Here is a 27635-nt window from a genome sequence, read left to right as displayed (position 1 = left end):
CTGCGAGGAAGAAGGAGGTAAAGGAGAGTGAGTCCTTCCTCACTCTCCTTTAAAGGTAAAGGATTCTGGGTCCTTCACAACCCGACCAAGGACTAGCTCCCGGCGTTCATGAAAACCAAGTGATCATTCGTAGTATTCAGCTTCCTGTACTTTCAACCAGTGCCAAACGGACGTCAACCCGTAAAATTCCGCTTTCATCCTCCCTGCCCATGCAGTCAAATGAACTCGAAAGAAATAAAAGGAAACAGCAGCTCATGCCTTGGTCTGGTTGTCTAATGCTACAGTTCCTCCGAAAGATTCATGAAAAGGGCCACAAGTTTTCAGTGTTCCCTCAAGTGAGACACACATCAACGTCTAATGTCACTAAACACCTGTTCCCTCTCTCTTACCAGAGCATCAAAGACGAGGATGTCATACTCATTACTTTGAGAATGTTCCATCATGATGTTGAAGAGGGCATCCAGAGTATCCTGGAGAAACTGGACAAAATAATGAAGGTCGCGTTAAGAAAGCGTGCAGGTGACCCAGAAACCCACTCCTCAGTGCACAGCCAGGAGAAGGAGGGCACACATCCACCACGTGCCACGATCATGGGTCCAGGGGGCTTTGCTCACAAGAGCCAGAACTTGGAGCAACCCACTGTCCGTCAGCAGCACCGTGGGTGAATATATGGCGGTATTTTCACACTACGGAAAAATCCACAGCAATGAAAGCAAGCAAACTCCTTCTCCATGTAACGATGAGGAGAAGCACTGCGTACAGTTAGATAAGTCAGACACAAATGTACATTTTTATTACTCTATTTTTTATGAAATTCAAGAACAGGCAAAAACTCATTAGTGATGGTGGCAGTCAGTTTAGTGGTTACCCCAAGTGGGTTACTAACTGAGAAGAGTATGAGGGAATCTACTGCGATGCTAAAAACGTTCTGTATCTTCATCTAGGTGGTGGGCACAGAGGTGTGTACATGTGAAAAAGTGCACTGAACTGTGCTCTTAAGTGCTATGTACATATTTTACTATATGTATATTTTACATCAAGAACAAACATTAAAAAAAAGAAAAAAAGAATGCAAACAAGAGACAATGGAATTTGCTCTCGGATGAATTCTCTAAGCTGACCAAAGGTGAGAGACCTTACGAAAAGATGTCTGGGAAACTTCCCTGCCATTGCTCAGTCAGATAAGTGGCTCAATAGTGCACATTTAAAACACAGATCTGGAAATTCGACCATTGTTTCTCCACACATGGGCAATTATCTAAAATGTGACACCCCTTCCTCCTAACAGGTGGGTTAATATTTCCTATAGTGCCTCAAAATACAGAGCTACCATATAAAGATGTTTGATCTCGGAGTTTGTAGCTGTCCCGAGTTCCTGATGGAAACAAGATCACCAGGATGTCTGGGAAACACGCGTCTCAAACAACGGTGCCGGAGAGAAGGGTTGCTTAAAGAGTTAGGAATGTCAGACACTATATTCTCCGCTACCATGTGGACATAACAATACACTTGACATTTGCATTGTTTTTTGCTTGTTTCACTTAAAATGTGAGCCCTATGATTGTCCCTTTCTCGTGCGTAATGCATAATGCTCTCCAAGCGGCAGGAACCAAGAATACTTTTTTTTATTTCTAATGGTAATGTGTAGGTAGTACTAAGAGGTCCTATCACTACAGTAATTTATAACAACAAAAATAATAGTTACCTTTTAATGAACTTTGTGTATGTTGTATGCTTTCCTTCAATTATAGTGTACTATGTGTAACAGGCTGCTAATTTTTAAATATCATCACCTTGAATGTTCAAGACACCCTGTGAAATATGTTGCAGTCACAACATTATCACATAAAGCTGGCAAGTGGGTGGGCTGGGATTTACACCCATAGTGATCTATTTCTAGAAACTGAGCACAACCACACTTTTCTGCCACTCAACATTCAGCATCCTTGAACCAATAGCCCCCCGGATCCCCCAGTAAAAGTTTCCCATGGCAACCAGGCGCACTGTGTCCCACTGTGTCAGAGAAAAAGTGATCCCATCTCCTTCAACACTTCATGGCCCCCCGAAGCCACTCACGATTCAAAACTCTGTCTCTGGTGGATGAATATAAATCAAATGAAGCTTCACTGACCTTCACCACTTCCTCTCCATCCACAATCTTCAATTTCTCTAGGTTCTCCTGGAGCAGTTGGGGCTTCATACGCCATTTCAGCAAACCCAGCAGGCCCACTGAAATAGAGTCCAGACAAGCAGAGTTACAACTAACTGTCCATAGCAGGACCTCCTTGGGTTTGCCCATACATACACACGTGCACGCACGCACACCACATACACACGTGACTCTCGATGGTTCCATTACCGTTCTGGGTGAGCTTTGTGGAGCACACCAGGGTGAAAATGGAGAACACATCCCGGGAGCTGACAGAGAGGCCCCCGACACTGCTGGAGCTACGACTCAGGGTGGCGCTCTTGTTCTCCACATGGTGGCGATAAGAAGGAAGAGTCAGGTAAGCACTGGCGTCCTCCATCTTCTTGCTGTCCCCCTGGAAACAACACCTGGGTTACTTCCCCAAGCCAAGGGTATATACATCCATGCGACACAGAGCTTGCAGCGACCAGACTACACATTGTAAAGTGCGGAGGGTCAGAAATAGTGAGGAATATAACCAGAGAAGCAACAAACATCAGCTGGGAAGGCAGGGCTATTTTCCAAAAAAACAGGCAAGAAACCAAGGTTACACCAATGGGAAAGGGGTTGATCGACCGGTTGAAGGCTCTGATTTTCATTAATGGCAAAAAGAAATTGAAGATTCCCAAATAGGACATTTTAATTCATCCTAAACTTTTTGAGAACTTAACGCACATGTGCACCAGCAAAGTAAGAGATCAGCTTAAAGAAGCTCAGAGCAAAGGCACTGGAGTCCGGAGTCCCGGGACCCAGACCCTGCTCCAGCATTCACGAGTCTGTGTCACCTTGGATTCCTTCCTTGGTCTCTCTGTGTCTCACTTTTCTCAGGATTAAACTGAGGATTAGCCATGTGACCTACTTCCTAGGAATTGGGGGCAGACTAAATGACACAACACACAGAGAACACTTAGTGGGGTATGCGCACGTAAGCCCCGTGGCACGCCGAAGCAAATGAGTAGAGGTAGGCGCTGCAGGTGTAGCATTTCCTGAGCCCTTACTCTGAACGAGATGCCATACTACGTGCTTTATACGCCTCAGTTCATCTCATTTAGGCCTCACTACAGTTGTTACTGTTGTGGACACTGCTGTCCTCAATTTACAGATGAGGAAACTGAGGCTTAAGGCAGGCGAGTAAATTAGGAACGGGCTGCCATGGGGCCTTTACCCCGAATGAGGTCACCGTGTGTTGGAGAAGAATGGCTTTTAAGCCAAGAACTACCGTGATGTGTCATAAATGACAAAACGGAGGCTGTACAGGAGAAAAGGGCAGGGGTTTCTGGAAAAGCCAGAGAGATTCAGAGAAGAGCACCGTGTGATGAAGCTTTGATGAGGCTGTTTGCCATGAAGACCACAGACAAAACAGCAATTGCACACTCCAAGGCTGAGAAAGCCAAGGGCACGGGTTGGATTCCTGTGCCGACCGCCTAGCTTGGCCTTGTTTCACAGCCACATTCGTGCCTCCAGCCGTGTGCTAAGCAGAGGCGTCCAGCCGTCACAACAAGGGTTGTAGGACAGCATGCAGGTAAGATCAAGGCAACGAAACAGGCCAAGTCTCATGACGCAAACACAACGATGGCTGACATCTGTACACTTTCACATGGGTCACCCCATTGGCTTGTCATAAATAGTACCAACGACACTTAAGAAAAGTGAGACGCAGGAAAACATGTGGGACGAGTCCAGACTTAGTGAGCAGCAGGATCTGGACCTTACATCCTACTATTTTTCCATTAGCTACAGTGAGGTGTTTCTCAGATGTTGCGTGCTGTCTGTGCACAGCCACAGACGTCCTGTCAGAGTCCACGGCCCTTTCTGTACGTAGTAACGGCCTTTCCCATTTACTGAGGGCTCTGTGTACATGGTGCGTTATGTTTACACGAATGTCTCATCGTCCTCACCATTATTCACTGGGGATCACAGAGGAGGAAACGGAGGCCCAAAGAAGTTAAGATTTTGCACAAGGTCCCATAGCTGGTAAGCCCTGGTGCGTGTGATTCTGGGACCCTGGCTGTTAGCCACTAAGCCATTCTGCCATCATCCCTGCACTTCCTGCAGCCCCCTCTATGCAGTGAGTGCCAGCTCCTGGTACCTTTATGACAACCAAATCATGGCATCCGTCGTGCAGAGTGGTCCCGTCTTCCTTCATCAGCTTCACGTAGGACATGGCGAAGTTCTTTTCTCCTTTATCTTTGGCTGGAAATCGCATTGTGAGGTCAGGAAAGAAAATGCCACGGGGGCCACCCAGCTCTCCCCCGCCCCTCACCGTAGGGGAGCTGCAGAGGTGCCGTGTGGTCGGGTACTCACATTCCAGGGATGACCGATGCCGAAACATGAATCGCAGATGGATCCTCTGCATGTCTTCGATAGGGACCGCCACCTGCGCAGGCAGAAAGCGGAGTCGGGAGACCAGGAGATCCACTGCCCTCCCCAGTCCCCCCGCCCCCAAAAGGCAGCCTGACCATTTCACTGAGAGTGCCACATGCTGATTTATTACCCATGCGTCAAGCCTGATGAACTGTAAATAAATTACATAAGAACTAGCTATGAAGAGAAAATAAAGTAGCAAATGTAATCCATTTGGCAAATTGCAATCCCAGCCAATAAAAGAGAGGTCTGTAAATTATAGTGAAGGAAAACGAATCTCCCCAAATTGATATAAAAAAACCACATAACTTTAGCAGAGGATTTGATGTACTGCAAACTGCACAATACACATTTTCCTCACACAGTCCAGGAGTGCTGGCGAGTGCAGCAGGGCTTAGCAAATTAACGATGGCCATTAGCGGCTATGCTTGAGGATTCTCATTTATGAACATTAATAAAAATGCTCGACTCCAGCCATATTTGAGGAAATCCTAGTGCCCATGACCATCCTTGTTTGGACACACGTCCAGGTGCTTTGCCCCCGAGGATACTGAGTCAAAACAATCACTCCTTGTCACCCTAGTTTCACTGTCCCGTGGGTGATCTGCTGAGCGAGATGCTTATGCCTGGCTCTGGACTATCCCCTCTGCCAAAGCCCCCAGCTCTCCCTCCCTCCCAAAGCAAAGAAGGGTAGCTCCCTGTGAGGAAACCACTTTGAGTTTTAAAAGGGACAAGTTTACACTGTACAGACGACCATTAACATTCAAACAGATGCACATTTGGGGGACACTTTCTGCTCCAAAAAGTGAAATGTGAGTCCAAAGAGGCCCCCATTTGTGTGTTGCAGACAGAACAAAAGAACTGAGAGCTCCATGGGCAGCTGCAGTCTGAGTCATTCCCACCTCGAGTCCTGAATGGTTACTATAAGCTGCAGTCATGTGAGGTATGGCCATGCTGGGTTAAGTCCCCGCAACTCAAAGGACGTGGGTCCACACGAGGCGACATCATTATACCAACTGCGGGACAAGGGCTAGCGAGAGATATAGCTGGGGTGCAAGAGAGCCCGGAGAAGACAACAATAGCCTGGTCTAATCCTCACAGCTTTCTGACCCCGAAGTGGGGCAGGTCATCATTTTGAAAAGCGTGAGTACAGGGAGACCCACTGAGGAAAACAGGAGCATAGGTGAGAACCTGTGAGGTGTGACTAGCTAGCTCTGAAAAGGAAGTTATGGGGACAACGTGAGTCTGGGTTCAGAGCACAGGGTAAGTAAAGCCTGCTCCTAATTACAAGGCAGAGATATTTGAAGCTGTGATCAATCTTCACTGTTCACTGAATTAATTCCAAACTCTTCTTCCAACGCACGATGCTCCCTTCTGCTTAGCGTGACGATCGAGTAATGCGAGTACTTGTGATTAATGCCTCTTCCTCTGAGGCACGCTCCCAACAGGGTATCCTTAAGGTATCAGGTGGCCTTTTCTAGCCTCACACTTGCTCACAAGCTGTGTCACCCCTCACTGCTGAGTAGAACGACACAGCTTGATGGGCTGGGTCCTGGCCACCAGAGAACCATCTGCCAATTCCACGGTGACTAGGTCCGGGGCTGGTGAAGGGTAATCAAGGGAACCAGGTGTTCACCCAGCGACCACCATCCCCGCTGCCTGACATACCACCGGACACGTGAGGGCATTGCGGGAGGTCTTATGGAGGTGCCCCAGAGCCTGTAGATGCATGTTTGCTGCTATTATTATTACTGGTAGTAGTAGGAGGAGCAATCATTATTACCTTGACTGTTTCCATCCACCGTGGCTGCTTGACTTGGTAGTATACGACAGAGCGATATTCATTCATGGGCTTGTCCCCTGCTCCCACACAAATTGCATTCTGACCCAAGGGAAAAAAAAAAGAGAGAGAGAGAAAACACTACAGAACTGCTATTTTCTGTGCTTGGGCAGTTTTGGTCCCAGGGCCAGAGCTGGCCTTAGGGCCTGGGAAAACCCTGCCTTCCCCAACCCCTCTGCCAGGGACCCATCATGGCCCTTCTACATTACGGATTTATACATGAATGTCCCCAGCCCACAGAGTGACAGCTGCTTAACTACGGAAATTCTATTACTTGCATTCTGGAAACCACTGGAGCGCTCCAGGCGCTGACGTGGCTGCCTTATTGTAAATGGCAACCCGTCCTGAAGTTCCTGCATGCTGCCCATCTTATTAATGCTATTTGTTTCCTAAATCTGAATGTGTTCAAAGTTTACAGACAGACTCCGGTCGGTAAAGCGGAAGCTTGTACTGATGGATTTCTGATGCTAACACCCCAGTGCGCCAGCGGGAGCGGGAAAAGGGGGAGGAAGAGCTCAGGCTTCAGGCAGGTGAGCTGGCCAAGGAGCCCGAGGGAGCCCACAGGGACAGAGCACCTTCGGGTACCAGGCCCGTGCTCAGCTCTGGGACACGGGCATGAGTCAGCGATTAAACCTGACATGAGGTTCACAGTTTGGTGGAGGGGTCATTAGAGGAGCAGACACATCACTAAGCAACGCGATGTGATGACAGACATGCATTTATGACAACAGGGCACACAGAAGGGCCCCTTCAGCACAGACTGAGGACTCAGGGAAGATTTCTTGGAGGCGATGACAGCTGAAGATCTTGAAGAAAGAGTGCGAGTTAGCTCTGAGCAGCAATGTGGGAAGGACCTTCTGAGCAGAGCGAGCACAGAGCAAGCATCCACGTAGAGGATATTTATCCTTTGCCATAAAACTCACCCTCCATGTAACAAGGAATTACCTCCTAATACAGTATGCCAGCCTCTAATTCTCTGTTCATTCTAGCTGTTTGGCCCCCAAAAAAGATCTAAGCTGGGACCACTCAGAAGGGGCGTAAGTGTGCGGGTTTTTATACCAGACCAGCCAATTTGTACCAAGTCTCCAGGGACGTGAGGATTGGTTTGGCAGCTCCAAACCCCCAAATTGTACACCATGTGCTTCTGGGCATTGTCATGGTGAGAGAGAACCTTTACAAGGCTCTCACTGGATCCCATCAGATTCTCCAATGGATTCTTGATCCCCATCACCAGGTTGGACGGCCAAAGCTGACCACATGTGCGCACTCTGGGACCCCCGGGAAACCTACTTAACCTGTGAGAAGGGGAATCCTGCCCCTCATTGGAAAGCTCTCTCTTTACTTCTGAGCTACGGGAAAGAATGAGCTCAGTTTAACATTGACTGATGGTACTTGCAGCCAATGGAATCCATTTGAAAATAAGGATACAGCGTCCTTTCAGAACTTATCTTAAAAAAACAAGGCTACCCAGTGAATTGGAAATGAGAAAAGACATGTAACTCTCCTGGTTTTCACTGGGATGAAGCCTTTCAGAAATTCTTGGGGCACTGAGCTAAAAACACGCTTCCAAGGCTTTTCTAAGCATTCTGGGAGTGCTTTGTGTGTGGCATTAGGTTAAGCCCTTTACACGCACTACCTATGTTACTAAGTTCAATCCTCATAACCACCCCTGATAATTACTATCACCATCCCCATTTCACAGCTGAGTAAACTGAGGCCCTGAAAAGTGAAGTCACTTACCCAAAAAGTAGCAAAGCTGGGACTACATCTCAGACCTTCTACTATTGGACCAGCGTTCCTTCTAGAACAACTTAGATACCTTCCAGCCTCCTAAGATTTATATCCAGTGACATTTATGGGTTTAGAGCTTCTATAGCTCCCGACAACCCCATTTAGCTTATAAAATCTGAAAATACACATTTCTCTCTGGTGTAAGTAAAATTGCAGGCAGCCGAATCCCACAAAACTATCCTAATGATGAAAATTTTTGATTGCCTAAGGCTGGAGAAAAAAGTCTCAGTGTAATTCCGAGAAAGGCCTAACAGCCTCACCACTTCAGAGAGAAACCCAACATTGCCAAGCGTGTTGAGAGAGCCTCGTGACCAGGGACAGAGCCAAGTTTCAGGGAAAATGCAGATTTGTATACGTCTCAGTAAGCCTGTTCAATAGTTTTCCTTCTTGCCCACCCCTACAGCCCCCAATTAACAGTGGGAGCTCCTAGTTGGCTTCAGGTCAGGTGAAGAAAATCTGAGCAGGAAGCAGGAAGCCTGGAGGCTTTCATGCCGACTTGGTCTTGGCAGACACCCTTGAGCAGGAGGAAAATCAAGCCCCTCACACAGCCCTGTTTACGTCAGAGTGATCACCTGGGAACAGATGCCACCAAGGATGTGGACGCACTGGGAGAGGCAGAAAGCGTTCCACATCAACAAGGCAGCATCACGGGGAGATGCCGCGTAGCATCCCCCAAGGCGGGAATCAAGCCTGGAGACTAGTCAAGATGGCGAGCTGCAACGAACACCTATTATGTAGATTACCTCATTTGATATTCACAAGAGTAAGGGATCACTGCGGGTTTCATTTTCAGACCCAGAATTTTAGGCATAGAGAGATTATGTAACTTGCTCAAGATCATCCTGCTAATCTGGACTGAATTGGGCTTTGATCCTGGCTGCCAGTCCCCTTAACCACTGTCACCATACTGCCTCCCATGCCCTGCCTCCATTACCCCCCACCCCGCCCCGCCTCCCCACCCTCGATTAAGTGAGCTGGTCTCAGAAGAGCAGCGGTTTCTCAACCTGGCACCTGAGCCTTTTTGCTTCTCCTGAAACTTGCTTCAGGCATCCACATTGGACTGCCCTTTTGACCCGCACAATTCCTGCCCAGGCCGTCACACTGCAGTTAATCTGCCTCCTCTGAACATTACCCTCCTGCCTGTTACCGAGTATGTACCACATGCCAGGTGCCTTACACCTACTTTGTTTAACCCGTAAGCCTATGAGGAAGAGGTTATTGTTCCTCTTTTATAGACAAATAAACGTCCCCAAATCACACAAAGAAATAGGAGGAGAGGCTGGGATCTGAACCCCGTCTGTTTGATCCCAGAGTCTGTTTGATCAAGGGAAACATCTCTGCTCTGACCAGTCCTGAGCAAGGTCGCTGAAACCGCAAAGTGAACCGCGGACCCTACTCTGTTCTCTGGCCCTGCTCAGCCAAGAGCAGTGTGCAGCTGGAACAGGAGCAGAAAGGCCTATCCCTCTCGGGACTGTTCCCACAGGAGCCCACCAGCCCCAAGCAGGAGTGTCTCCGTGTGCTGCCTGACACTTAATTAGGCAGTAATATTTATTTCTGCAAAGAGAGAAAGGAAAGCCTCCCACAGACTTCCTCAGCAATTTTCAATAGTCAGTCAACTGAACTCCCCCATGACTTCCCTAATAGATGAAACTGCAAATTATCACCGTGACCCACAGTTGCCTCCGCATTTCAGTCCCATCATACCTGCTTATATAGTCACCTGTGATTAGTGCATTTGTTCAGCCTGGTCGGGCATGACTCGAAAGGGTGGTAGAGGTGGAAGTAAGAATAGTTCAGAAACAAGATAAGTCACCTGCTTTCCTGTTAACTGTCCCCTCTAGTTTGTCCTTCAGGAATATCGAAGGCAAGTGTATCAGTGTTTTAAAAAATGAAGTTGAGGTTTAAAAGTTGCCCGATAGGTAGTTGGATAAAAATGACTGTAAAGCAATGGTCTATACATTTGTGCAATGCAATATCCCTTCCAGATAAAAACCCTCTACTCTTCCTTTGAGCAAAGTGTGTCTCACTTGTTTTATTTCACAGAAAAGTTTCAGAATCCAACAAAAAAGAGGATGAGATAAATACTTGGATTTTACTCAACTTGGTATTGACGAGGCCAGTCTTTATGAAAAAAAAAAAAAAGGCTATTGTGAGGATTTCTTGAAATTGAAAAACTAATTATGAATCTTCCCAGAATTTGATAAAATTGGTTATTAGCCTCATTTTTTAAATGAGAGATAAATTGGATATATTTTTTAAAAATGTACAGGCATTATAGTGAAGTGTTTATAGGGCCGAAACCTGGACTGAAACCCCCCTCTGCATATACTATGTGACGCTGGGAAAGTTTTCCCTTGGCCATGGTTCAGTTTCCCTCTGTAAAAACAGGATAACGGTTAACGCATCATACTGACACGTGTCACAGTGCCTGGCACATGGTAATTCCTCTATTAATGCTAGTTACTCATAGGGAGAGCAAAGCACAACCTGCCAGACCTCCAGGCCCCAGGCTCGAGCAGATGACTTATCGAGCCTCACATTCCCACCCTACTGTGCTCTCTGATCACCTTCTGCGGCCTAAGAGGAATATCTGCCCACGCTGAAACTTCTGCCGAGAGTGATTTTGTTCTCAGCTAAGAATTCCGAAAGGAGAAATTGAGAAGCAAAACCCTCCCACACACTGGACACAATTGCTGACAACCTTAAAGGAAATAGAAGTAAATGAATGTAAACACACATGACTAATATTGTACAGGACATATGCTGTATAAATATTTATAGCAATGTGCTTTGCATTCTTGAGTACACTCTGGCAAGCCTCTGGAGACCAATTTACGAATAAGGCTTTCCACCAGCATTTCTGGCTGAGCGCTGGGGAGTCAGATGAAATGCTGGGAATGCCTGTTTTGAGGACACCCCGAGTCTCCTCCAGCCGAAGGCTCTGTATCGATCCATTCCTTGCCATGAATTTTGCCTGAATACACCAGCTCAGGTTTCCGTGAGAACAATATTTTAACTGCAAAAAGCTACCCTATAAGCAGAGGCCAAGCAAAAACTAAAGAAAAAGGAAACGAGAAGAAAGGAAAGAGACATTGAAAAACGGCTTTGATGTAAGGAAATAACACCACGAGGTTTTATGGGCTCCTGTGCTAACCGGGCTGGAAAGGTGTAGCTCACATCACTCAACACCATCCCGAAGGCAGCTGGCATTTAGAGAACAGGATCCAGGGTGGGAAAAGCAAGCCTTTAGGAGCAGAGGCACCCACGGAGGCCTCAAAGCCCAGAGCGCCAGCAGGGTCCTTACAGGCAGCGTCTTGCCGTCCTCCGCGCACACACACATGATCACTTCCATGTTCCTCTGCGTGGTCTTGTTGTACTTGTCAAAGTCGCCTTGGAGGAGAGTGATGTAGATGTCGTTTCTGACATCCCCTGCAGCAGATGGAGAGAGAGACAAGAGTTGGGGTCTTCGCAGACTAGAGGGTGAGCAGAGCGGGGGGAGCGAGCGGAAGTGCCCCACCGTGATGTCTATGACTGAAATTAAAGTCAGAACTGCTTGGAAACAAGCATTTTCCCTCATCAGGGAGGGTGGAGAAGTAGGCAAGCAGGGGATGGAGGGACGCTAGGAAATCAGTTGCAGACTAGGGAGGTAGGGTGGTCAAAATTAGCCATGGATTTCTCTCCATTAAGATAATTTAATTTTCATCCTCTAGTGACACCTTCTGGGAAGGCAAAGGAAAGCACCAATGGAACTGGTCTTGGCTTATGAATAACAATTTTGTGGGAGCAGATAGACTTGACTTTTTGAGTGTCCAGGGAACACAGGGTCAAGGATGAGGGGCAGAGGGTCTGCAGGAATGGGGGCAAGAATTGAAAATCCCATGGGAATGCACAAGGAATTGACATCTTGGGGAAAGCAGGCATGAAAAAATGACAGCACAGGCCCCCAGCGGGCCACCACCTGACTGTGGAAAGAAGAAGGAAATCAGTGAGAGCAGCTGTGGACATGAGTCCAACACATAAGCCCAGGACTAAAAGGCCTGTTTCAAAAGAGTGTTATATAATCTCACTTGTTTTTCTTTTATTACGTACACATTTGGGAAATGTTCATAGTACTGGTTACTTTAGGAGACACAGATTTGTGGCAGCTTTTAATGTTTCACTTCATCCTTTTTCAAGCTATTTGAACATTTTACAATGAGCATGGAGTCCTTTGGTAATAAAAACCAGTTTAAAAATTTAAGAGGATGACAATATTCTTCCCCCCGAAAATGGAAGTATTCTACATGTAGTAAAGTAGAAAGGACGTCCATGATAAACTAGTACGTGATGAAGCAAGCTGCAGAACACTACATAAAGTACATAAAGTAATGGTGTATAAAGCATATAATGTGTGATACCATCTGCAGGGAAAAGTGCATGTGTATATTTATGTGTTTGTGTTTATTATGTGAGTGCGTAAAAGATTTCTTATGTACAAAAATTGTTTGCAGTGGTTACCTTCAGGGAGAATTAGAGAAAGTCAGTAGAAAAGGAAGGAGCTGATTCTTTACAACTAAAGTTGATTTGACCAGCCTGATCACCGCCCGCCCCGGGGGAAGGCCAGACCTGGCATGATGATCTCTGGGAAGCCCAGCTTCCTGGCCACCACGGTGGTCCTGTCTACCAGGTGTGGGTAGTCTTTGCGGATCTGGATGATGTCACCCACCAGCATCTTCATGGTCACCCAGAGGCCTGCAAGGAAAGGCTCGTGTGAAGAGCCAGCTTCTTCAAGCTGTTCTCTCAGACTCACCCCCCAATGTCTCTCCCTTGGTCTCTTTCTGAAGGAGACCACTGGCAGCAGAGACAAACAACTACAGATGCAGTGACCCAAGCTGAGGGAGGGGAGGAAGGAAGGTGGAAAGCAGAGGGAAGCAGACATCGGACATCTCCAGGTCGAATCCCACCAGTTACTTTTAGCAGTGTCAGTTTCTGTCAAATGACCCCACCTCTCTGAGCTCAGCCTTTGTAAAGGGGGGTTACCATCTCTCTCACGGGGCTGTGGGAAGGATGGAAGCACAGGGAAGTGCTGGGCACATAGGAGGTGGTCCGGACCTATCATTTCCTCTTTTCCTTTGGGTGCTAGGACATGCCCCCCAGGTTCAGGAGAGGTGGTTTCCATTGCTCTAGATCATATGCTCCCATTCTTTGCAACGGCCTGTCAGGAAGGGAGGCTGTGTTTCCCAGGGTTCAGGATTTTGCTATGTCTGCTGCAGAATCAAGGGCTCCCAAGCCGTCAGGCCCAGCCTGCGTGGCATGTTGGCACTGTACCTTGCCCTCCGCTGTCTCCCTTGGAGGCCGTGACTTTGCCAAGCAGGCTGTGTAGGAAATCATTCTCAGCTGTCACCCTGGAAAGGAAAAGAGAGCACCAAATGCTCGTGTGATGCCCTCATGGGGTCCCCACCGTGTGGTCCCACATGCTCCACCAAGTTGCCCTCCATACAGCTGAGGTGAGACGTGAGCCTGCTTATGCCAGCTTAGAGGGCACATATGCCATCGAGAAGCATCTCTCTCTTTCACGAAGCAACGTGGCTCTGAAATTGGGGGATAGCAATGAATGCTATTGGTAGAGGCCATTTTTTTATGTCTAGGAAGACTCTCTTAAACAGGAAGGGATCCCAAGCTCTCAAAAGGAATATCTGCTCAGCAAGGTGGCAAAGACTTTACAGCTCCTGCTAAGTCCTAATCACACACCTGAACCCATCACTGACCTCACTACCTGTCACAAAACACCGTTCTCCGCAGCCCATCCTTGAAGTACCAAAGCGAGGACAACATTCCCGAGCTGAGGGCCCTGCTTCCTCAAAGACAACTTTTTAGAGCAGAGAAATGACTTTCACCTTCTCAGTACCCTCCTCTGCACTCATGGGCATTTCTGCCCACGAGAACCGTGTGTCCTGCCATACTTGTAAGCAGTGCATTCATCTTTCGTTGATCATCTGTTTTATTCTCCCTCTAAATATCAGCTCCATGAAGACAGGGCCGCACCTATTTTGTTTACAACTCCACCACCCCCCACGCCCAGGACAGCGCCCAGCCCTCTGCCAGCTTTCAATCGAAGTCTGTCGAATGAATAACATTTGATGAATTGAATGGGTGAAAATCTGGTTGGTTTCCAGTGCCCTGGCCCTGAGACCATCTTTCTCATCCTGCCCTCCTCTTGTCAGGCTCTGCCTGGATATCACCAGCTCAGGGAACCAGGTCACCCTGCTTTCAAGTGGCCCTCCATGAGCAAGGGTGCAGTTTCACAGAATGAAAAGCCATGGGAAATCTCTCACGGGTGAAAAGGAATGAAGTGCTGCTTTTCTTCGTCACTCTCCGCTTTCCCCTTGATGATGTCTGTTATGTCCATAACTAGAAAAAGAAGAGAGACGAATGAATACTTGAAGCTCTCCCTGCATCCAGGAAGGGATGACAATGGGATGAAATTGTAGGGCAGGAGGTTTGGATCAGCAAAGCCTAAGAAGGCGAGTCAGCCAGCGTGGGACAATGTATAGACCACAAGTGGCCCTAACAGGAAGCCCCAGCAGAGCTCAGGGCAAAGTGGGCTGGGGGTCAGCAGGCCACGGAACCTTCCAGGAGCACGTGGTTTAGTGAGAGCCAAGAGGAAAGCGACAGCAGCGGCCATGGGATTGAGCAATCAGGTATGGATTTGACATATATGTGTTGCATGTCTACTGTGCCTGCAAAACATGAAAGCAGTGACTCCCGGTGGGATCTGAGCGTTCAATGAAATCTATTCACCCTCTTTTCATAAATATGCACAGACACAAAACTGTAGGAACCTTGAACCCTGCAATTCCAGAGGGATCCTGGAGCCTCTGAAACTTCTTAAATCAGCCACTAAAGATCCATAAAACCAAGGTGAAGAACTCTAGCACTAGAGCAGGGATTATAGACCTGGTGGGAGTAAAGTGGGGGTGGGGGCGTTGGCGGATGACACCGGAGAAAAGCTAGTCAAATAGGAAAAAAAAAAAAAAGCTAATAACATGAAATACCTCAAAGACTCCAGCTCTGGTCAGGGAGCTGCTAAAATTGCTTGGATAATAATCAACCAGTGATTGAATCTAGTTCAAGAGGAGAGTTACGGAGCCAAAAGGAGGAGGGGAAACTAACTTGAACCTGACCCGCAAGGGCCCATTCTATCTGACCGACAGAGCCCTATTCTCAGTGGGCGTGGTTTCGGCGGAGCAACCTCCCTCGGGCTCCAGAGCTGTTCATGTGACCTGGGCAATCAGAGGACCGCATCCCCCTGCCCAGGGTAAGTGCTGTGGGGATGAGCACACGACCTGTCCTTAGGCTCCTGGGGCTTCCGCTGAAACTAATGGGAAACAGGTGCTCTCTTCCCCTGTATTGCTCAGCTGGTAGGTGCAGGCTTGGAACAGCTGGCTGATATTTTGCCTACTAACCGAACAGCCACCTTCAGAATAAGCCAGCAGGAGGACGTAGGAGCTGGGAGACAGTGAGATGTAAAGTCACTTGAGCTCCAGGATCCAGCTACGCCTGAAGCAGTCTATCTCTGAACCTTTCAGTCACACCAGATTGCTGTCACCTGAAACCAGAAGAGAGCGCAGACTACAGCTGGGGACAAAGGCATACTTTGAGGTAAGGTTGAAGGACCCAGAGTGCCTTAACAGGGACACTGTAATGTCAGAAGTGTCCCTCTGTAGAATCAGAACCTTTTAGAGCAGATCATGGACCAACCAGATCCCAGGGTCTCATTTTGCAAACAATGAAACTAAGGCCCTGGGGAAAATGTTTGCCTAAGATCACCTGGCTAGCTAGCTAGCAACAGTGCCACGTGGAAAACCAGTATGAGCTAACTTCTTTCACTCCATGACTTTGCAAGCAGCACCAGGGGTTTGCTGAAGAGGTGGCTAGCTTGTGATTACAGAAGTTCAGGGGAAGAGGGGAACCTAAAACACTGGGTCTAGATATGGTACATAGGGATTATAAGCGGTACATGACTAGAAATACATATTCTAATAAAAAGAAATAAAACTGGCATATCCAATTGCTGTTTCCACAGGGACTGAAATTGTCTTTTAAGAAAAAAAAACAAAAAATGTGCTTTAGGTTGAAATAATGTGGGTTAACTATTAGAAAATGTATTAGGTAAGTAATAGCACAAGTGATAGTGAAATACAACAAAAACCATACAAGTAGGACAAGAATGATGAAATCTTGGAAACCCTGAGAGAGCTAAGGACTGGAGAAACATGGACGTGATGTTCCTCTCCAGCAGCCGCATTTGGTCAGGTCGACCCTCCAAACGTCCCCTTCCAACTAGAATTTAGATGCGTGGTGGGTGATTCATTCTGTGTAACTGCATTTCCGGTTCTGAGCACTTTTTAGAAATGATTTGTTCTTCATAATTGGATCCCATCCATGTTGTTCCTATTTCACCAGCTGGGGAGCGAAGGAGCCAGCTGCTCAGACTGCACCCTATTCCCAACGCTCTGCTCCAGACACACGGATTCCATTATTCACTGTTGTCATCATAAATCTGGACTTACTCACCAATTATTTTGATTTAATCACCAGAAGTGTAGGTATTATGGGCTGTCTGGCATTGATTTTGGGGGGGAGTGGGGAAGCAAGGAGAAGAGGGAAAGAAATAATCTCTAAAATGCAGCCAGATAAAAGGTGCACGCCGATGAAAGTGAACGGTGTGAGTGTGTCATTACCTGCCACCCCAAAGGGCCGCCTCAGCCCCTGCGTGCACTTCTTCGTATTAGTATCCTTAAGATCCATCTTCCCGACTCGGATTATTTGACAAATCAAGTAAATTTTATCCCTGTTGAGGTCTTTGTTTCCGAGATCCTATAGGGCAGGAAGAGAACAGTTACACGTCAAGTGTCTAAGGAAAAAAAGTAGAAAAGAAAACTTAGAAAGTTCTGGGGGAAGGGACGGTGCTTCTCACTTAGTACACATGGGCCAATCATACAGTTAGTCCTGGGAAAGGTAGAAGACCAAGCTATCACTTATTTCACAGATAAGAAAGGTGATTTTGGAAAGAAAACTGAGTGATGGGATTCTGCTGTTCAGTCCCAATTCTTCCACCTCAATCTGACAGGATGGGAAGGATAGAGGCACAATATCTGTTACACAGGCAGGATTCCTTACATGCCAGCGGATGGATCAAAAAAACAAAGCATTTGCTACAAATGACTCCATCTGTTTCACCATCGTGCAGCACCTCTGAGGGAGAAAACAAAAGGAAGCGAGGAAAACCCTAAGTTACCTTTTACTGAGTACCTAATGCATGCATATCACGCAGGGTTGTTGTGGCACCAAACAACCCCAATATCTCAGAGCTTATAACTCAACAGAAGTTTCCTTCTCACTCAGGCTACAGGTCAAATGCAGATGGGTGGGGGCTCTACTCACTTCTTCACTCCGGAGCCCTGGCTGACAAATGATCTTATCATACAGGCGCTTCCATTGTCCCCTCAGCAGGGGAAGGAGACATGGCAAATCACTTACTGGCAATTCAAGCTTCCACCCGGAAGAGACAGACGCACATCACTTCCGCTTACATTTCACTACAAAAGCCAGGCGTGTGACACGCTGACTTCACCGGGGGCAGGGGCGTGCACTCGCCATGCGCTCAGATGGAGGACCACTAAAACTGGTGAACTACACTAATTCACGGATGCGTCATTCACACGCTAAAGGTCTCACGTCACCATCGTATGTGATCCTAGACAACTTTCAAAAGTAGATACTGTTATTGCATCCCCATTTTACAGATGGAGAAACTGAGACACAAAGAAGATAAGCGGCTTCCATGCCCTTAGTCGTTGGAGTCACTCAGACACCAAAGTCCATAAGCCAACCTACCACAATACATCTTTCTCATCATTAAAAGGCAGGAGGAAACACCACCTGGACCATCTAAGCATCTGACTCCCTGCTCAAATCTAAACACTTCAGTGTTCCCGGGACCCCCTTCCAGTTGGGATCAGTTGGAGAAGGAACATCACTGCCTGTTCTCGGCATCAGAGCAGAGAACGCTGGCTGTAGCCTCACTAGGGAATAACTGCCTGGCCTCTGAATTAATGCTCATGCAGGCATACGAGTAGCACTGGGGACAGCCAGCCTGTCAGCTCACACCAGAGCCAGGGCTCAGGCAAGGCCGCCACCGTCTCTCACTGGGCTTCTACGGGAGGAAGAGGATGGTGTACAGAGTCTCTGGGAAAACGATGTGGCCCAAACGTGGTCCAGAACTTACTGCTTGGGGGCTGTGATGGTTAACTGCTATGTGTCATCACGGCTAGGTTATGGTTTCTAGTTGCTTGGTCAAACACCAGTCTAGACGTTGCTATATAGGTATTCTGTAGATCTGAGTAGCATCTACAATCAGTTGACTTTAAGTAAAGGAGATTACCTTCCATCATGTAGGTGGGCCTCATTCAATCAGTTGAAGAGCTTTAAGTGCAGAAGGTGAGGTTTCCCAGAAAAGAAAGAATTCTACCTCAAGACTGTATAGAAATCCTGCCTGAGTTCCCAGCCTGCTGGCCAGCCCTACAAATCTCAAACTTGCGAGCCCCCATACTCATGTAAGCCAAACCCATAAAACAAATCTACCTACCACTATACCCTATTGGTTCAGTTTCTTTGGAGAACCCTGACTGACGCAGGGGTGAAGGAATGGACATCGCCTTCCCTGCACTGCAAAGCCTCCTTGCTGGGTAGGAAGAGAGGGAAGGTAGGGGAGAAGGGGGCTTTCAGACCAAGGAAGACCTTCCACTCTGCATTCCCTGCCCTGCTATAGCAACCGAGTTTGAGACTCCAATTATCTCACATCCATAGCGGTGGGCAGCCTCTTCTCTGGCCTGCCTGGCCCCTTCCTCCGATCCACCCTGAAATCCCCTACAACCCGTCTTTAGAAGCCATGTTCATTATTTCATTTCTCTCCAACAATGTGAATAGCTCCCTATTCCCTACCCTACTGGTGCTAATCTTGCCTGGCTGACGTTGAAAAGTCCTAGACATAATATATTTCCAGCTGTTCTATCCAACTGATTCCCCACGATGCTCTGCAGGTAAGTACTCTATTTTTGTCACAAAGATGTCGTTATTGCTCCACAAACACATAATGTTCACTTTCAACTCTGGATCTTTCTTCCTAAGCCCCCGTCCTCATCACCACCTCAAATGCTCCCCATTTATTCCTCTATATTCAAAGCCTTTCCATCTGTAGAAGCCCCCGTCTTGCTTCCTTTATAATGACCTTCATCCCTAATTACTTCTCTCCTCCTATTAGGATTTTTCGTGTTTTTTAACTATCTAGATGGGTATCTTTCAGAGGCACACTAGAGCCACAGAAGCCCTGACATCTGAAAGGTTTCTTCCTAGATGTTATGAGCTAAATTACGTCCCCCCCAAATTCACATGTTGGCGGCCTAAACCCCCCTCCCCCCAGTACCCAGTACGTGACTGTATTTGGAGACAGGGCTTTTAAAGAGGTGATTAAACTAAAATGAGGTTATTAGGATGGGCCCTAATCCAATATGTCCTTAAAAGAAGAGAAGATTAGGACACAGGACCACAAAATGAAGGTCATGTGAAGACATAGACCGTAGGTGGCCATCTGCAAGCCAAGGAGAGAGGCCTCAGAAGAAACCAACTCTTGGACATGTTGAACTTGGACTTCCAGCCTCCAGAACTGGAGGAAATTAACTTTCTGTTGTTTAAGTCTGTGGTACTTTGTAATGGTGGCCCCAGTAACTAACACACTAGATAAAACTTTAACGTTCCTAGGTAAGTTCCGCTTCCACCCTTCTCTGAAAAGATTTCACTTGCTCAAAGGAAGACACCAGATTTCTCAACGGTGCCTCCTCAGAGACTCTTGGCACCAGAGAATCTTAATACGTTATGGAAACACAGCAAAATGCCTGAGAAAGGCTATTGTCTGGAGGGTGTGTCAACGGGCAACCCTCACTCAGAACTGTGCTCCAATCTGTTCTGTCTCCCAATCACTTCACTTTAGCCTTACAAAACTTGGATGTGTTGGGGGAGCTGAGGCAGGGCAATGAAACTTAAAACCCATGCCCCCTGATTTAGTAATTCATCAGTATTCCTTCTATTGCTCAGTCTTGTTTCCCCAGGTTGGCAGCAATCCCCAAATGGGGCAAAGTCTTCAGAAAACTCGTGGTATGTGCTGCTGTCCTCTTACAGGGACCAGGTAGGCGGATGCTTGTACAGCAGACCGAGGGGAAGTCCACCCTCAGCCCAACCCTTACACCGGCTCTTTGGGCTCTGACCCGAAAGAGGAAACCAGAAAGAGCTAACATCCAGAGACAAGATAAATAAGGCCAGCAAGGCACATGCCTGCCAAGTCTTATCTCATCTCTGGCTTAAACATCACCTCAATGCCTAATTGAAAGTAACTCCCAGTCAAACGCCAGCACATTATCCTGTTTGAATTATCTACATAGATAGCCTTCTGACATTTATCTGGTTTGTTTCGGAATCCCCCCTATCGGACCATGTGAGCAGGGGCCCATCAGCTCATTCACTGCTTTATCCCCAGAAACGAGCGCAGGACTCACACACAGCGGCTACTCACTGGATAGCCCTTTCAGCAATAAAAGAAGCCAGAGCACCGTGACCTCCTGGGGCCCGAAATGAACACTCCCATCATTTCAAGAGAGGGACGTGTCAGCCTGTGGCACTAGCCAACCAAGGCTCTTAAGTTCATTTGCTGTGGAACAAGAGATGGTGGCACAGGCAGAGTTCCACAGAGGCCGGATCTCATTCTCATTAATACTGAGTGACACAAATTTACCGATGCCCTTTCCCGCATGTTTACATCATGAATTGGTTCTCTGCAAAATGAACCGCTGATTGATTCCCTGTCCCTCTCCGTCTCATGAAGCATCTGTCTCCTGGCTTAATCAGGAAGCCCCATGGGACCTTCCTATTTATCAAGAAAATAAATAGGCTCCTCCTTCTAACTAATAATAGGTAAATAGGACGGGGGCACATTTATATAAGTCAAGAAAACTTTGTCTAAGCAATTAGGACTTATGATCGTATTCCTCTGGCCCATTTTTTTTCGGAAATAGCAAACAAAATAAATCAGTTGCACTTCAATCTAATTGTGACATAACATACGACATTGCATTTAATGGGCTGTAACTGGAAAATTATTGTAGAGCAAGATAGGTTAATCTAGCATGTCGGTCACTCCTGAATCAAACTCAGCAGTTTGATCAATGCCCAAATCCCTGCCTGGCCCCTCCTCTGTCATTTCCCTTGCTAACACAGGCAACGCAGTGAAGAAATCTCATAAATGCTCTTTTCCCTCAAGGAGCTTACAGATACCACCAATGTCCTCAGGTGTCTTTAGGTCACGCTCTTAATATACCCTCGTGGAAAAAGGACAAAGGCGGGTGGAGGGTGTCTCTGCTGGGAATGATAACCCTTATCTCCTTCGTTCCACTGTTTCTCCTTTCCAGACCTCAAAAGCATGTTGACTCCCAGAAGTAAATCTTCAAATAACAACTGATTTCAACATTTCTCCATATGTCCTGTCCAGGGAGTACTGGTGTTTAGGCTAACACCAGGGACCCAACACGTCTTTAGTCATCTATGACTTAATTACGTCCAGGATATCCAGTTTACCCAGGCAGCCAATGTTCTAGGAAAGTCTTTTTTTGTTTTTCTCTCTGATATATTTGAGGAAAGTTTTTAGGTCTGAACCAAAGGAAGGAAGTCAGGTTAACCGTGAATTAACCAGAAACTCAGCATAGCTGTTGTACCCAGTTCCCCTGGACATGATTACTGGAAGAGGTTTGTACTTGTTTACGTAGGGTCTCTGCACGCGTTCTCTGTGTGCACCTGAGTGAGAAAGAGACAGGGAGGGAGGGAGAGAGAGGAGATGCCTCTCCCCACAGTGCCCTCCGGTGGCTGTGAATCTCTGCAGAAAGCTCGGAACACGGCCCTCACTGAGGCTGTGCGCTCTCCTCACCAACAAACCAGCCTCAATTCCAAGATCATGTCCCTGTGAGTGTGGAACATGGTGACAGGAAGACACACCCACCGTGAAGACCACCTTCAGGTTGTTGAGCATCTCGATCTCCTTCGGGAAGCCCTTGCTGCCCCATCGCACCAGGTAGTTCTCACTACAGGAAGAGAAGTGGGCACCGGTTACTATCAGGGGCTCAACATGCACGGGGTAAAAATATCCACAAGTCTCTACGCTGTGCCCCACTCCATGCTGGCCACGGGGGGCACCCGTGTTTGTGACGGGTGTGGTCTCTCCCTCCCAAATGTCTCAGTCCTGTCAGGGAGACAGAGGTTAGACTAGCAGGGGCAAGGGCTGCCAACGGAAGTGTATTTGCCACCTCTTTGCCGCCCCCATCTGCTGAGCGATTTCTGGCCCAGCAGCCGGCTATCTCTGAAGAGCTGCCGTGTTTCTGTGAGGTCACTGAGGGGCAGAGGTGAGCGGGATGGGATATGAATACAATTTGCTGGACATTAAGAATGTATTTGCCCTTCCCATCCCCCCCCTTTGAGACTCAGTAAAGACTTGAATTGTTTGAAATCATCCGTGAGATGGGGGTTGTTTCCTTGAATGGAACGCCAGCCACATTGTGATGGACCCTAGAGGGCCTCAGCCATGATCTGAGATACACTTAAGTAACTATTTAAATGTGGTTGCAATAAGTATTTGTACGCAATGGTGCTCTAAGAGAAAAGTTCAGGATGTTGTGAGAATGTATCTCAGGAGAGTCTGGCCTAGGTTGCGTGGCCAGGGAAGGCTTTGCTAAGGACATGACACAATATAAAGTCGGTCAAGAAATGAGAGTGGGGAAGGGAGATTTTGGGGGGCAAAGCAAACATGTGTGCAAAGGCCCTGAGGCAGAATGGGACCTCATGCATCAAGAAACAGATCCAAGGGGAAACTGGTAAGAGAAAAATTGGAGAGAGAGGTCAGGCCGTGCGGGTCATTCAAGGATTCTGTCTTGATCCTATGGCTAAGTGAACTCACATAGGGTTTATGAGAGGCAGTTAGTCACACGGTTCTAACATATGATCGTTTATCATTTCACATCTTCAGGCAACCATACAGCATCCTGTATGCTTCATACTGGTCAGTCCAGCTGTGCCAGGAAGCTAGAGAAGTCTAGCTCTTCCCTAAATTAGGAGAAGCTTGGTACAGTCTACAAAGTTAAGTCATTAGGTTTTCCATGCCCTCCAGGAACATACAGTTGGTGCTAAATAAGAGCTCATTATCTTGAATTAGGAAAAATCAAAATAAAGCTCAAAAACCAAGTCACCCCAAAAAGGCATAATGAGAATTCAGCAAAGTTAAGGGAATGGCCTTCTTTTTAGAGATCTGCTCTATCTGACGTCTTCTTCCTCTCTTTCCACTCACCCCTAGAAGATCGAGGAGAGTAATCTGCGCAAAGTTCAAGAAAGAAATGGAACTGGTAACAAATGAACACAGCCCTGGATTAACCAATGGTTAAAACTCAATCTAGTTAAATGCACCTGTTTTTTTGTTTGTTTGTTTGTGTGTTTGTTTTCATTTTGTTTTGTTTTTTTCTTCAGTAATGTTTAAAAATTTTAGTGAAATTTGCAGCAAACTGACCAGGAAGTCTCCATCCAAAAATCTTTCTTAAAATATCTCCCATTGGTTATTTCTGAACTGTCATAGTGAAATATGTGGGTATTTCCCAGGACCTTTTATTACATGTAGCAAGCCCCATAGAGAACTGCCCTGCTAGGTTGAAACAGCAGGCCCCAGCAATTTTCTTCTAGAGGAAATAGAATCATAAATAAGAAAAGCAATTTAGAGGGCTGAGCTGGCCCCATTCATCCTTGCCCAGGAAGACCTGCGTGGTAAATCTGGAAGGCCCACCTGACACTGACAGGTGAGACCTCCACACGACACCCTCCTCAGGAAGGGTGGGGACCATTCCAGTTCCTCCTGAAGCTCTTTTTAGAAATTACCTTTGCCACTGGCCTGATGCCTGAATGGCTTCTATTTTTTAGCCTACAAAAATTTACCTTAAATCTCCCAAACCAGATCTCTTCAGGCCCCCACTGGAATCCAACCATGACTCATCCCAACACTGAAAGGTCAGCCTCAGCCAAATTCTCCCCAATCCATCTCTGGGTCACTCAGGATGCCCTAACTTGTCTTTGGCTCATTGTATGTCAACCCCGATTAGGGCAGGCGTGAGAGGAGAAGATTGGTTTCTGGGAAAGAGCAGAGTCACACTGACATAGTGATGGCTTCCAAGTTCCCCTGCCCCTTTCCTATATCATGCCTCCTCTCTTCTTTCTTGGTTTTCTACTTTTTTGGCTTCTGCGCCCTTTGTCGTCCTCTTCCTCATCCCTCACTCTCCTGAGGGCTTCCCTGCATCTCTGGCATTCTCAGGGCATCATTCAGGCATGCCCCATCAAGCACATCATCCAGTGTCACATCAGGGAACAGAGCTGCCGTCTCCCTGATCCATTACCTCTCTCCCCAGAGCAGGTTCAGGTCATCCATCATTTAGACGGGCCAGTAGGCCAGACACCCTTGCCAACTCCACCACGAGGAGTCTTCTAAGAGGCAGGCAGGGTTCTATGAGTGCCTTCGGGATGTTTGTCACAGGTGCCTTGGGAGCAGGTGATAGGAATAGCAAGGAGACTATAACAGACCATTTCAAGGTGGGTTCTAAGCGAGCAGGTGCGCTTGTTTACAGCGTCCACTGAGGCCTAACCGGGTGAGTTGGGCTGGCTCTCTAACAGTCGGGTGGTAGGTTTGCTACAAAGAATAACTTTCCACCCGTACAGTGCTGAAACCCCAGTGAGACCATTCAGGATATTTGATATTACTCTTAGGGGAGATTTCTTTGGTGACAGACTAAAGTGGGAACCACCTTGTCTTTGGAGCCAGAGGGATCTAGGGAGAAAACTCAGCTCTACCATTTATAAACATGTGCGACTTTGGAAAAGTCACTGGACTTCCTTGAGCCTCGTGTTCTCACCCAGATGGAACGGAGTAACGAGGATTAAATGAGATCATGTACAGACCTCGGTTCAGTCTTCTGAGAGGGACAGCCCCTCCATAGTTCACAAATGTCCCCAGGAGAGCCATTATTTTCTAAAGCACCATATTCACTAGGCACTGTGTGTTATCTCATTTACTCATCATAACATCCAAGCTAGAAAGACATCACTTTCTCCATAAAAGCAGAAGATCACGTTCCAGCTCTATTCTAATGGGTCAACCAGGACCTCAAATATGGGACATGTTGGCCCCAAACCCCATTGGAGGGGACAGGCAATGGTCACCTGGGAGGAATGTGGGTCTGAACCACAAGCAGACGGCAGTGGGGCCAGAGGTGTGCCAAAGGCTTTCCCTGGACATTCCCAAAGGTGTTTTCCCCTCCTTGAGCTGAGGTACACGGAATATATACTAACCACACCTACCTTATGACCATTTGCTTGTGGGGGTCATAGAGAGACATGAAGAGCTCAGCGTCTTCCCCAATTCTGCACACAAAGTTTCTCACAAAGACATAGAGGCTGTGGGTCGGGGATGAGGAGATCCGGGAATACATTCCATAATCTGGCTGGTCTCTTGACTGAGAGGTGGAGAGAAGAAGGGAGGAAGATGGAGACAATTAGCCCACACCACTTAGGACACCAGAAGGATGGTCCGAGATATTGAGGACACGTAGGTTTCAAGCCTGAAGATGTCAGCATTATTCCCAGCTCTACCACCAAAAGTTTCTGCAATATGAGCCACGTCACTGGGACTGTCTTGGCCTTGATTTCCTCAACTTGGGAAATACCACCACTGACCCTGCCTTCCTCATAAAGTTAGTGACATAAAAAGCACAAACTATAAAAGGAAAAACTTGCTTCAATGAACTTCATGAAAACTAAGAACTTCTGCTTTTTGAAAGTCCTATTTAAGAAAATGAAAAAGCCAAGCACAGGCTGGGAGAAAATGTATTTGCCAAACATATATCTGATAAGGAACTTGTATCCAAAATAAATAAGGAATTCTTAGAACTCAATAGTAAGAAAATCAGCCCAATTAAAATGAGCAAAATACTTGTCCATTCACAAAAAAAAAAAAAAAAGAATGGCTATGACTCAACATCGTGAGTCATCTGGGAAACTGCCGATTGAACCATGGGATCATACTCTATAGCCACTAGAATGGCTAAAACTAGAAGACTGACAACACCAAGTGTTGACGAGAACGTCGAGCAGCTGGAACTCTCATGTATTGCTCATGGGAACGCAAAATTATACAACCCTTTTGGGAAACAGTATGGCAGTACCTTAAAGAGTTGAACATACACTTATCATATGATCCAGCAATCCTACTGCTAGGTATTACCCGAAAATAATAAAAACATGTCCACACAAAGATTTGTATGCTGATGTTTATAGCAGTATTAGCTCTAATAGCCCTAGACTGGAAACAACCCAACAAATGTGTGTGGTTACTGATCACCTCAGACCATAGGACAGACGTCCCCTTGAATAATATACAGCCTGGTTAATTAGCCTATTATGTTAAGGTTATGGTGCATTCAATGCCTGCCTTGCTTGGCCAAAGACTATTTTACAAAGCTCACCATTTCTTCCTTGATCCGCTCTGTGATTTTATCAGTCGCTGCCTCGTGTGCGTGGAACAAGCTGATGACGCTGGTGTTGTCAGGGTCCAAGATATTTCCATCTTCATCTCTGACGATTAGATCGAGCTCCAGGATTCTGAAAAGGAAAACAGAAGGTAAGGATAAATAAATCAGGAGAGGGTGAAGCCTTCAGGACACTGATGAGACGTTTCTACCAGAAAGTTCACCTGATTTCTGAGGATCACACACTCCCCATAGAAGAGCTCGACCGCAGTATGAAGTTGGGGGCCCAGGGGTAGGTTTGCAGAGGCCTTCATCTGAAGCTGCTTTGGCGCTTGAGGTTGAGATGGAGGACCTCAGTTGTCCATACAAAGAAGGTAGGGGAAGTGGGCTGATGCAGACTCTGAGAAGGTGCCACTACTGAACACCAGACTGAAGGAGGGCAGTAAGGACGAATGAAGGAGACGAATTTTCACTTCTTATTTGAGAATTGGATTCAGAGGCATATCTCTCATCTCATCCAAATGCAAAGGGACTGGAGCCAAGGCTCAGCATTTGGCCACATTCATTAGGAAATTAACTTCCCACTAGATGTGCCTCATAATGTTTCACAGCCACGCTGCCGAACGCGCGCTGCTGAGGGGGACAAATGCTTTTGACTACTGCTGAGCAGAGGCTCGCGTGACCTGGGAAAACCGGGAGCACAGCCGAGACGTAATTCAGTGCCAAGATCTTTCTAGCTCTTCCGCTTCAAAATTTATCAAAGCGGATTTGGTTCTAAAATGTGTGAATACAACATTCTCCCGAGTGCTGCTGT

At 47.1% G+C, this 27635-nt stretch overlaps 1 protein-coding gene across 1 annotated transcript in view; it reads right to left on the bottom strand.

Annotated features, from left to right (window-relative positions):
* DOCK2 (dedicator of cytokinesis 2) overlaps positions 1–27635 on the bottom strand; it is a 362053-nt gene that overhangs the window by 300502 nt on the left and 33916 nt on the right. The window contains exons 7-20 of the mRNA XM_019741000.2: positions 26819–26954; positions 25656–25810; positions 22270–22351; positions 16907–17042; positions 14498–14573; positions 13491–13567; positions 12789–12914; positions 11488–11612; positions 6336–6434; positions 4493–4565; positions 4278–4381; positions 2360–2543; positions 2132–2229; positions 390–479 (exon numbers count right to left, since the gene is read on the bottom strand). Of these exons, the coding sequence (XP_019596559.2) occupies positions 390–479; positions 2132–2229; positions 2360–2543; positions 4278–4381; positions 4493–4565; positions 6336–6434; positions 11488–11612; positions 12789–12914; positions 13491–13567; positions 14498–14573; positions 16907–17042; positions 22270–22351; positions 25656–25810; positions 26819–26954 (1561 nt within the window). The remainder of the gene's footprint in view (positions 1–389; positions 480–2131; positions 2230–2359; positions 2544–4277; positions 4382–4492; positions 4566–6335; positions 6435–11487; positions 11613–12788; positions 12915–13490; positions 13568–14497; positions 14574–16906; positions 17043–22269; positions 22352–25655; positions 25811–26818; positions 26955–27635) is intronic.

The sequence above is a fragment of the Rhinolophus sinicus genome, linkage group LG10 (assembly GCF_036562045.2).
Source record: "Rhinolophus sinicus isolate RSC01 linkage group LG10, ASM3656204v1, whole genome shotgun sequence".
NCBI classification, from domain to species: domain Eukaryota; kingdom Metazoa; phylum Chordata; class Mammalia; order Chiroptera; family Rhinolophidae; genus Rhinolophus; species Rhinolophus sinicus.
The sequence above is the reverse complement of the archived record's forward strand: the minus strand, read 5'-3'. Positions and strand labels throughout refer to the sequence as shown.